At 45.3% G+C, this 12,408-nt stretch overlaps 1 protein-coding gene across 6 annotated transcripts in view; it reads left to right on the top strand.

Annotated features, from left to right (window-relative positions):
* SH3GL3 (SH3 domain containing GRB2 like 3, endophilin A3) overlaps positions 1–12,408 on the top strand; it is a 167,789-nt gene that overhangs the window by 117,943 nt on the left and 37,438 nt on the right. For all 6 annotated transcript variants that reach the window (XR_003120464.1, XM_025391823.1, XM_025391819.1 and 3 more), the window contains 2 exons: positions 3,371–3,504; positions 7,769–7,927. Coding sequence is in view for 5 of the 6 variants with exons in the window: in XM_025391823.1 (XP_025247608.1) it covers positions 3,371–3,504; positions 7,769–7,927 (293 nt within the window). In the remaining variant the exon portion in view is untranslated. The remainder of the gene's footprint in view (positions 1–3,370; positions 3,505–7,768; positions 7,928–12,408) is intronic.

Here is a 12,408-nt window from a genome sequence, read left to right as displayed (position 1 = left end):
TCACGCCTGTAATCCCAGCACTTTGGGAGGACGAGGCGGGCAGATCACGAGGTCAGGAGATCAAGACCATCCTGGCTAATATAGTGAAACCCCGTCTCCACTAAAAATACAAAAAAAATTAGCCAGCGTTGTGGCGGGCACCTGTAGTCCCAGCTACTTGGGAGGCTGAGGTAGGAGAATGACGTGAACCTGGGAGATGGAGATTGTAGTGAGCTGAGATCACGCCACTGTACTTCAGCCTGGATGACAAAGTGAGACTCCCTCTCAAAAAGAAAAAAAAAAAAAAAAAAAAGCTATGCTTATTTTTCAGGTTTTGAAAGCATAGTCCCAACCTACCTTCAGAAGGGTTACACCCATTTGACACTGTTGCCAGGAGTGAGTGAGGGTGTTTCCCTACACAGTTCCTAACCATAGAGGTTATCTTTTTAATTTACTTTTAAATGACTGATCATTTGATATGTAGTATACAAAAATGATATCTCATTGCTGTTTTAGCTCCATCTTTTGGATCACGTGTGAGGTGGAATTTTTATTTGTGTTTGTCATTATTTTTGTGAATTGTGTGTTTGTGTCCTTGGCCTGCTTTTGCATTAGGAGGTCCATTTTCCCCCCTCCTGTCTCAGGAGCTCTTTAAATGGTCAGGATATTTGCTCATTGGCTGTCTTGTATGTTGATGAAATTTTGTCCCAGGTAAGCATTTACCTTCGGACCTTGTGTATGAAGGTCACTTCAATGGAGAGATATTTTTCTTTTTTATTTAGTGAAGCTCTTTAGTCTTCTTATATGGTTTCTAGCTTTTTGGAATCATGTTTAGACAATCTTTTTCATCCCACTCCCTGGCAAATGATATACATATTTATTTATACTTGTTTTTGAATTCTATATTTTCTTTTCTTGCCCCTAAATTTCCAAGCTCCTGCATTTATTGGAGCTACAGTGCAATAGGGTTCTAATTTTGTTTTCTAACAAATAAATAGCTGTTTCAGTACTTTATTGAAAAGTCCAACTTTCTCCTCCTGATGATTTGAAATGATTTTTTTGTTATAGACTAATTTTTATAAGTTGTTTGTTTATGGTCTTTCTCTTCTGTTTCTTGATCTATATCCTGTTTTGATTCAGTGTCATATTGTTTTAAGTATTAAAGTTTTAAAACATATTTTAATATATTTTACTAAAAATTTATCTAGGTATTGTATTGCAAAAAGTTTACGGACACACTTACTGGTTTTATTTTTCCAGGTGAAACTTAAGTACCTCTTATTTTAAAAAGTCATTACATTTTGATTGAGATTTATTTAAATTAATAAATTAAATTGAGGATTAATTGGATTTAATATACTAAGTATTCCAAAAGAATTTGGCATATTTGCTATTCATGTAGTGGTAACAAGGCAGGAGATGGAAGTTGAGAAATCAAATATTTGGCCACAGTAATCATTCTAGGAAATTGAAGGAAATATCTTTTGAAAAAAATGTTAAAACTCAAGCATTAAAACATGAATTAATTAGTGACAAAGGGTAGCATTATTCCTCAGAGCAGTATAATGTGAATTTTATTTTCTTCTAAGGGCCAATGGGGACAAGATGGCCTATCTCTTACTCTGAAGGCACATCAGTGAAGGGAGCAGGTGAAACTGCCAGGCAGGCCCTGACATCCAAGGACACTCCTGCCGTGCATCTGGCCTTGGTGACAGCCAGACAATTTGGTAGCTTCCCATGTGCCCAGCAACCTAAAGAAACTTGGGGTAAGGAAGAGAGCTGATGTCAGCAGGGCGTCAGGAACAGATGGATTTCTGCTGTTCGAAGGAAGAGGCTGTGCCGTTGGATGTTTCTTTTGGGGGGGCCACATGCTGGGACTTCCTACAGTGCAGAAACCTCAGTGGGTGGAGGCTGAGCCCCACACCCGTGGAATTGGACAGCGCCAGTCTCAGGCAAGGAGAGGGAATGTCGATTTCAGGGAGGTGGCGGCCCATGTTCAGAGCATCATCTTTGGAGTCTCCAACGTATTTGAAAATGTTTCTGTCAAGGTGAAATGAGCTGACATTGTGAGGCACTGGCACTGGTGGCAGAGGGGCTGGGTGTGGGGTCAGTATATGGTGACCATTTCTATCACCCAAATGGGACACTGTGCTCCCAAATGGTGAGAAATATCATTTCTCACCATTTGGGCAGGAAATAGTCCACAGGCTAGGAAGGGATATTTCATCTTCCTTTAGGAATTATTTAGACACACTTTGGAGAGTTGAGCTAAGGAAATTTAGCTTCCAAGGAGGAATGAAGCTACCACTGGGTCCGTGTGGAGTCCTGGGAAGCCTTAGTTTAGAGTAATGGTTCCTACTTCTGTTTTGCAAGGTCCTATCTAGTATCTTTCTGTTTATTTTTTTATTTTTTTTATTTTAAGGGAGGTGAGGCACATGTTGCCATCTCTGTTTTACAGGTGAATAAGTTGTCCATGCCCTCGCCTGGTGGGTGAAACAACTCAAAGGTCAGACTTAGGCTGGGCTTTACAGTCTTCTTTAAGCCTAGGAATTGAGCAACCCCAATCTCCATCTTTTTACAAGATCAATTTGGAAAAACTCAAATATAGGAAAAATAGTTCATTCTAGTGCAGCATTTCCCAGGGATGTTTTCTAGAGACCCTGCAACCCTCATTGTACAGAGAACTAGAGGGCACGTGGTCTGCAATAATATGGCAAATTACTGCCGATTAACTGGACTGAGATACCACACTGTAATCCAGGAAAAACTACCTGTCACCACCCAAGCCAGGAAGGCTGGCCTGGGCTCTAGTGCACCAGCAGACCCCCACCCCACCCTGCTGACAGGATGTCCCATGTGACACCAGCAGGCTTTCTTTGACATCAGAGAGGGCAGGGAGCCTTAGAACCTTCTAGAAGGATACAGGGAGTAGCCTTGAGAAGATCCCACAGCTAGAAGCTGAGATGTTTTATTGGTTTATTTCTATTGTAATTTTTACTGGTTAACAGCCCCATGAGTGAATCCTTTCATCGTTTACAAGGAGATTTTATTCTTAAGCTTCTAAGGAACCCTCCGTGCCAGAGTCCCAAATTACCAGTTTTTTTAAAAGGATCTTTATCCCCATCTAGTGGCCCAAATGGTAAGTACTTCGGTCTGCTAGCCTCAGTTGTATTTTCTGTGGTGGTGAAAGTGCAGAACATAGAGAGGAAAATGCAGAAAATGGGAAGCCTTGCTTTTTCTTTTTCATTCTGTTCCAGGATTCAGAGGTCCTGGAGCAAGGACCTTGCTACACCATCATCCACAAACTTTTGGTAAAGAATGAAATAAATAGCACTGTTAAACCTGGAGTAGTCTCCCAAAGAACCTTTTGTATTTATGTTTTCTATTCAAGGCAATGCATTGATAGAAGTTGGTGAATCCATGAAGCTAATGGCTGAGGTGAAAGACTCTCTTGATATTAATGTAAAGCAAACTTTTATTGATCCACTTCAGTTACTACAAGATAAAGATTTAAAAGAGATTGGGGTAAGTCTTCCAGGCTATAAATATACCTGTTGCTACTTAAGATGATGTTTATATTTAAAATCATTAGAATGTTTCAGCAGGGACTCACTGAAAGCATCATCTTATGATGCTTGTGGGTAGGGTAAAAATAACCCAGTTCTATTTTCCTGGGCTCACTGGGAAAGAGTGCCAGGATCTATCTGCCCTGGAGATGAAGCAGGATAATGGGAGGGAATGTAAGCATGTTCTTTCAGCTGGAAATTCTGTATCTAGTTGAAGCCAGCTCAAAGCCAGGCTAAAAATCCATATTTCTGCAGCCATTTATCACATAACAAAGTAATTACTTAACTTTGTAGTGCATTTCTTATTATCAAAATCATACCATAGTTGCATATTCTGATGCATTGCCCTGGTGGTCATTATTTTCCATTACTTCTCAAGAAAATCAACACCTAGAAACTGAATTTTTCATTTGGAAAACTGTTAAAAATGATATGCATGGGAATTTTCAGGTACCTGGAGATAATTGCATGCCACTTGCATGGTGGCATTTTTGTAGATGTGGGAAAACAGCCCCGAGACTTCTACCCCACCAGGGACTTCTACTCTGGAGGTACAAGCACGTTCTTATGGGTATGTACAGAAGATGTTCCTCCGGGTACCTTCCAGCATGATCTCAACTTGGAGGTCATTTGAACCTTGGGCATATCCTGTTTTCCCTTCTTCAGACCTATTGATTCTCGAAGTGTGGTCCCTGGACCAGCAACATCAGCATCACTTGTGAGAAATGCAAATTCTTGGGCCCCATCACTTACCTCCTGAATCAGAAATCTTGGGGGTGAAGCCCAGCAAGTCTGTGTTTTATAAAGTCTTCCAGGTAATTCTGATGCACACTAATGTTCAAAAACCACCGTTCTAGCCCATTTTTTCCAGAACCCGAGGGGGAAGTGTGAACCCCCACTGGTCTAGCCTGTGTGACAGAGATGAGGCTGATGGGATGTGTGAGCTTGGGTGGCCTTCCCTGCTTGGACCGTGGGCCTTGAGATGGCTTCATATTCCAGGGACCAGAGAAGGAACTGATGAATGTCAGATTATTGGTTCTTTCTTTGTTCATTCGTTGATTTATTTATTCATCCATCATCTGTGTATAGAGGGCCTGCTGTGCCTTGCCACTGTGGTGGGCAGTGGCCATATGTGGCTAACCAAGACCTGGTGCATGCCCTTGTGAAACTCACAGGTGTAGGGTAGAGAGACAAGTCAACAGATATCATGCACTTTGACAGTTGCTGGAGAGATTAGCCCAGGGACATGAAGGAGAGGCACCTCCCTCAGCCTGGCTGGGTCAGGGAAGGCTTCCCAGAGGAGGAGAAGCTGGCTATGCAGACTGGGAGACTCAGGTGGGCAAAATATCCAGCACAAGCTGACCAGAGGGCCAGGGCTGTGAGAGCAGGCAGGCTTGGGAACCTCGATTGTGTGGTATGGCCAGGGGATAGGGTGTGTAGGGGCAGAGGTGCTGTGGAGGGAGGAAAGACTGAGAGTCACGGAAAGCCCTGGATGCCTGTCCAGGCATTGCATTTAGAGTTTCTGCTGAAAGCAAAGGGTATGAGGGAGAATTCAGGAAGTCTGAGTGAGAAATGAAAGCACCCATTCAGGAGCTCCCTAAACATCCCACTCCCCACCTGCACAGCCCTTGGCTCCGTCATGCATACCATCCTCTTCTTCCATCTCAGGGGAAACATGTTCCTGTTGCTGTCAAGCCAGGGACATGTTTGTTGCTCTCAAGTCCTCTACTGGGCCGCCAGGTTTGTCATCTCTCACTTCCTCAGGGCCGTTGTGACATCCATCGTCCTCTCTGCTGTACCTTCATTCTTTCCCTTTCTATCTGTTGGCTTCTTCCTGTTAACATTTACACACATCAGCACAGCTGCCCTTGACCCCTGGCGTCACATCTCACTCCCTCCTGTCCATTCTCTAGCCCACAGCAAGGGCATCCTTCCTGAGCTGCAAACCTTTCTGGCTGCCCACCGGAGGTGGAGTGAAGATACAGCCCCTCAGCCCTTCACAGCCTGGCCCCTCCTTTCCTCTGTGGCCTTATTGCCACCCCTTCCCCATGTGAACTCTGTCCAGCCTCACTGAATCATTTCCAGCTCCCTGGTGACATTTTGCTTTGTGCTTTCTCGCTATTTGCTGTCTTTGTCCTTTCACCCCATCTCCTGGCTGTGTCACCTCACCCCTCAGCTCGGATGTGCTTTCCTTTGGGAAGCTGTTTGTTCTTTTGCTAGACTCTGTGGGGTACCCCTTCTGTGCCCCTGTGCCATGAGCACTGTTGCTTACCTTCTGCTCATATTGAGCAGTCCATTCCTTGGGGTGAGGGATCGTGGTTTGTTCCCTGTAGTCACAAGCCTGCCACATGGTTTGTGCTCACACACATTATTTTATTTTTTATTTTTTATTTCTTTTGAGACAGAGTCTCACTCTATTGCCCAGGCTGGAGTGCAGTGGCATGATCTCGGCTCACTGCAAGCTCCACCTCTCGGGTTCACGCCATTCTCCTGTCTCAGCCTCCTGAGTAGCGGGGACTACAGGCGCCCGCCACCACGCCTGGCTAATTTTTTTGTATTTTTAGTAGAGACGGGGTTTCACCATGTTAGCCAGGATGGTCTCGATCTCCTGACCTCGTGATCCGCCTGCCTCAGCCTCCCAAAGTGCTGGGATTACAGGTGTGAGCCACTGCACCTGGCCTATTTTATTTTTTTTTATTTTAATTTTTGTGGGTACTTAGTAGGTATATATGTTGTTTGGGTACAGGAGATGTTTTTCCAAATTATTTTTGAATGGTTGATTCTAGAGAAGTGACAGTCTGGGTTCTGGGGATGCCAAAACATCTCCCCCAAATGCACAGCTGTAAAACCAAATGTCTCCTTTGCTGACATATAGCAAGTTTTATTTCTTCTTGTGCGGTCATCATGGAGGAAGGTCATATGAAAAGTCAGCATTGCTCCTCCACCTGGCCAACCACAGACACATATGTGGTCCTGAGTAGTAAGTGGGTGAAATGTGTAAAATACACTTATTCTGAAATGTTGCAGTTCCTTATGCAAAAAAATAATTTTCTAAATGCCATTTTGTTACTCAGATGCTGTTTGATATAGAACTGTAAATGTAAACTTAAATTATGTGGATGATGGAAAGTTAAGAGTCCAAGGTTTAGGAAGCCTTTCACAGTCTCGCCTATGCTCCATGTCGCTCAGAAATCAGGGGTTGGGAGCCTGTTCATTTGACATATGACTGACTTTCAGGTGTTCATGTAGAGGTACAGAGGGATTAGGGTCAGCCCAAAGTCACAGCATAGGAGACAGATGCTTCTGACTCTCTGGGTGCTCTTTTCACCGAGTCATGAAAGTTAGAAGCAGTGCTTCCTGCTAAAATGAATAGTGCAAGCTATCCTCGTGCTTCAGTGGGATGATCAGTTTCTACATACACTTGTGATACCCAGTGTCTGATTTCTGAGGATTATAGCCATAAACTCTCCAGGGACCCCTCCCTTGTCCTGTATAGCTCTCCCACTCGACACTGTTCTGACACGGGGTCTCTCTGCTTGGACACAAACTATGATGGGAAACCTGCTACGCAAGGCAGCCTGTTCCATGAGTAGACAGTTCTGTTAGATTTTGTTAAAGGGGTTATAATATTGTTTAGAGTTTTTCCCATTTCAGAGGTTGTCTGTGAATCTCTCTCCTTTGCATTCATTAACATCATTTTATACAACTTATTTCTTGATTGTTTGGGAACTTTATGGAGATCCATTAATATTCTAAGGGATTGTAGAAGTTTGTGATTTTATAGTCTACTACTTAGTCAGGAGTTGACAATAGTGCCAAAGAAATGTTCCTACTATGTTTCGTTTGGTTAACCTGGTTAGAAATTATCTGGACATTAAGAAGGCTGAAGTGAGGGATCGTATAAAGAACATTGAAAAGAATATCTGAGCATGGCTACTGCATCTTTATGTTCCATACAGACACTCATTTATTCTATCACCTATCTGTTCATTCATTCATTCATTCATTCATTCATTCATTCATTCCACAAATATTCCTTGAGCACCTGAAGTGAGGAGAGCCTCCATCAGGTGCTGAGGTGCTCCCAACAGCAGTGTAAGGTGGGTTCCTGCCCTCTGGAATCTAGGCCGAGAAAAAGCAATGACCATTTTAATAGAAATAATTTTTTTGTGCCAGGTTTTGAATGTAGCGCCTCTCTGAGGGACTCCCTTCTCTTTTTTTAGCATCACCTGAAAAAGCTGGAAGGCCGCCGCCTGGATTACGATTATAAAAAGAAACGAGTAGGTAAGATACCAGACGAAGAAGTCAGACAAGCGGTAGAAAAATTTGAAGAGTCAAAGGAGTTGGCTGAAAGAAGCATGTTTAATTTTTTAGAAAATGATGTAAGTATTTAAACCAAACAGGAGATTTTAATGTAAATGAATGAAACATTGAATATATGACTATGACCAGCATGTTGAAAAGCTCTAAAGCAGGGGTGCCCAATCTTTTGTCTTTCCTGGGCCACACATAAAATACCCTAACAATAGCTGATGAGCTTAAAAAAAAAATCGCAAAAAAAAACTCCATAATTTTTTTTTTTTTTTTTTTTTTTGAGACAGAGTCTTGCTCTGTCACCAGGCTGGAGTGCAATGGCGCCATCTTGACTCACTACAACCTCTGCCTCCTGGGTTCAAGCAATTCTCATGCCTCAGCCTTCTGAGTAGTCGGGATTACAGCCACGCGCCACCACACCCAGCTAATTTTTATATTTTTAGTAGAGATGGAGTTTCACCATGTTGGCCAGAAGGGTCTTGATCTCCTGACCTAGTGATCTGCCCACCTCGGCCTCTCAAAGTGCTGGGATTAAAGGTGTGAGCCGCTACGCCTGTCCAATCTCATAACGTTTTAAGAAAGTTTATGAATTTGTGTTGGGCCACATTCAAACCCATCCTGGGCCACATGCGGCCTGTGGGCCACAGGTTGGACAAACGTGCTCTAAAGCCTTAGCTGTTATGCAAGTTTCCAGAATTTTCTCCTATGTCCTGCCTCAGAGATTGCTTCAGACATCCAGCAAGCCCTGACTCACATACTTTTTTGGAGACAGGGTCTCACTCTGTTGCCCAGGCTGGAGTGCAGTGGCATGATTGTGACTCACTGCAGCCTCAACCTCCCAGGATCAAGTGATCCTCCCACCTCAGCCTTGTGGATAGCTGGGACCACAGGCATGCCACCAAACCCGGGTAATTTTTTGTCAAGATGGGAGTTTTGCCATGTTGCCCAGGCTGGTCATGAACTCTTGGGCTCAAGGCATCTACCTGCCTCAGCCTCCCAAAGTGTTGGGATTACAGGTGTGAGCCACCATGCCTAGTCCCTGGCTCAGTATCTTAAATCTTGAGGAGTCCTGTTTATCCCAGGATTGCTTCAGAGGTTGTCTCTGAAGATTGCGAAGTAGACTGACTTTTGTATGTGAGGCCATAGCATTTGTGGTTTCACAGGAGAATGAAAAGTCCAGGTCATGTGGTAATTTGCCATTTTGCTAAGACTGAAAAGTACTTGGCAAGGCAGATGTTTAAGGGAGAGCAGCTCTGTTAGCTGGTGGAGGGGGTGGGGGAGAGCTGCTGTCATCCCCCAGCTCTCTGATGCCTTTACCTGTCATAGCCCACATTCAAGGCACCTAAATTTTTCAGCTGTTCCGTAGTGGTGCTTGTGGGCTCGGGAATTGTGAAGGTCTTGGATCTTATCCCTCAGAAGTACCAATCTTCTATTGTAGTGTGGTTCCTGCCATTTGCTTTGATTTTATTTGTCCAAGTAAAGTCAAATGAAATGGAATTAAGGAGGACGGTGACTCCTGACCAGGCAACACGCAGCTGGGGGTGGCCTCCCTGCTCGGCCTTGGGTTTAAGGGGCCATTGGCACTTTGCCTGAGTGGAAGAGGTGTCAGCCACCTGCCTCCCTTCTGAGCCCCTGCCCTCAGCCTGGCCTCAGCAACGCCAGGAGCTGTCTCAGCCCCAGTATTAGCATGGGACCTAATTGTTAAGTTTTTAAACCTGTGGGAACAAGTCAGGAGGTTTATTTATCCTCAAGACCATGCTGTACTTATAACAGTTTATTTAAAGGTACACTGAGGTCTTACTTCTTTTGAGACAAGTCAAAATGCATTGAGCACCTTTTATTTACCATGGTGATGTGTGGAGGGATTGTGTCCAATACTGACAAGACATTCATCCTGGAGAATGAATTCTCCCAACTGGAGATGCCAATTTGAAATTTCCCATGCCCATTAAACCACTGAGGCCTGAAAAGTACTTTACTGTGTTTCTCCTTTTAATTTTTTTTTTAGGAGGAGGGGGAATAGGAGGAGGTGTGACAGTTCGGTATCTCTGTTTTTCTTTAAATATATGAATTTCCTCTTGAAATTGTCCCTAAGCAACAGCCATTTTGTTTTGTTTCAGATTGCCGTATTGTTTTGAAGTCTTTATAAAATGTAATTTGAAGTGTGACATGTATCAGATACTCTTTGAGGGGCCATATGGAATGTTGCCCTGCTGGCTCCAGGCCCATTCATGGCTTAAACTCTGAGATTGTGTCTTGTGTCAGATGTGCTGTCTGACCCATTTGTGCCGTTTATTACCCATGCGGGAACCACGATGATGGGTTTTCGCAAAGTGCTCCATGAGGGAAGCCTGTCTCAGCCACGCTGGCCTTAGCAGTTGACTCAAGAGACCTCAGTTTTCCCCCTCAGTGTCAGTCAAAAGTCAAAAAGGATCCCTTCATTATAAAAGCTCAATCATTTGTCCATGTTTTGACAGTGACACATATTCTGTGTGTCACAGATGGGTTAAGCACCCCCACCCTGCCCTGGCAGAAGTAAGAGCGGGTTCCTAGCCCAAGCTCTGCAGGGGCCCTGGTGCTGGCCTTGCTCTGGCCTGGTTGTCATGTTTCCTCCAAGGCTTCCTGTGGGAAATTGACCTGCGGGTGAGTGGAGGTTTCCCCTGTTCAGCTCTGGGGAGTCGGGGCTGCTCCCTCAGCCTGGATCCTGGGGTCTTCACCTTCACAAGGAGGGGTTTTCTGGCGTCTACTTCTGCCATTGAGGTGGGAGGAGACCAGTGTTATGAAATGGAGAGGGACCGCCCAGGCTGCCTGGAAACTAGGCTCTTTCCTTCCTCCCTTCTCCCTCCCTCCTGCTGTCTGTAGCTGCAGTGGCTACTAGGGGTGCCCTGACTGCTGGTTCTTGCGGTAATGGTGGTGATAGTGATGGTGATAATGATGATGACAATGACAAGAGCTACCATTCACTGACACCCCATGGTAAAGAGGCTAAGGGGGTACTGTTGATGGTCCCTGTCATGGCGCCCGTGCATTTACCTTTTCCCCTACCCAGGTTTATAGCTGAGGAGACTCAGAAGTGATTGTGTAGGCTTCAGAAGCCCATCTTACTCTCTTCTTGGGGTAAACAACATTAGATCAGAGGGCACCACCTCAGCCTTTCCCATGTCAGTGTGTCTGTGCCATAACCAGGTGGTCTGACCATCCTCTCCTGTTGACCAGGCAAGGTAGAGAAAAATCTCCTCCGGGTCACTCCTTGGACCTGACATGCAAATGCCAATACTGCCTGGTGCTTGGGGATAAACAGAGAATGTGACTTGCTGGGAGAAAGACAAAATGCCAATACATGGTGGATGGGGCGTACTTGAATCCTTGGCCCTGCATTTGATCCATCTCCAACAACCAGGCCAGAGCTGGTGGCTCTGCCGCCCATGGGACTCTGGCTTCCTGCTCCCTCTGAGTCACCACCCGCACGTCCAACCTTGGTCACTCAACCTCTTGTTGCCATGTTGCTTCCTTTCCTGTGGGGAAGTCCTGCATGAGGAGCTGTGCTTCAGGGTGGCGGGGGAGGGCTGGATTTCCTGGCAGAAACTAAAGATGGCTGGGACCTGTTCTAATCGCCATGTCAAACACAGTGGGTCTTCGGGTGCTGCTGCCTGATGGATTGGACGGTGTTTCCACTTGATCCGGTACCTGCTGGAGACAAGGTGTACAAACTGTCAAATAAGCGGCTGCAAGGGAAGCCTGGTGGCAGGCAGCGGAGGCCCTGACACTTCCTCCAGACACAAGTAGAACATGCTTCTGTTACTGTGGGGATATCACAGTATCAGATATCTGTGGGGATATCAGTCCCAGCCATTCACCCTTTGGATTCTGACCAATGGAGGAAGTGACAAAAAAGCCAGATTGGAATCAAGGGACATGTCTTTAACTGATGAGAACACTTGAAAGTTGTAAAATACAGACCTCCTGGTCAACTTTGCTGAAGGACATGGCCTGGACTTAAAGTCCCGATGACACTTTCTCCTCCTTGCACCTTCTTCGGTGGATGACAGCCAGCTCTAGGGGAGAGCCAGCCTGTCTCACTACCTAGACACAGCCTGAGACGCTGAAGCTGGGTGAGTGGGAGCCTTGCTGGCCGCAACCCTGCAGAGCCAGTGACTGAGGCAGAGCAACCCATCCTACTAACTAGGGAGCATCCCCAGCCTCATCCATGAGAGGAGGAGGGGGAGGAGGAGGGCCTGGTGAGAAGACTTAGAAGCATTCACTCCAAAGAGAAAGTGAATAAGCAGAGAAAAGCGAATGAAGGGAAATCCTCTGAGATGGGTGTGCTTGGTGCTCTGGTGCTACCTGCCCATCTCTGTTTGGCACTGACCATTCAAAGACCGAAATCTCACCCTGGGGGAAGAGCTGATGCCTTCTCTAGCCCTCATGTCTCTTCGTCCTGCCTTAGACACAATAAAAGCTTCACCGGGGAATGCCTCAAAAGAAACTGTTTGCCAAAGCTCTGTCTGATGTGAGGAGAACCCTGACTGGAGTTAACAGACTTGGTCTT

This window comes from Theropithecus gelada, chromosome 7b (assembly GCF_003255815.1).
Source record: "Theropithecus gelada isolate Dixy chromosome 7b, Tgel_1.0, whole genome shotgun sequence".
NCBI lineage: Eukaryota > Metazoa > Chordata > Mammalia > Primates > Cercopithecidae > Theropithecus > Theropithecus gelada.
The sequence above is the reverse complement of the archived record's forward strand: the minus strand, read 5'-3'. Positions and strand labels throughout refer to the sequence as shown.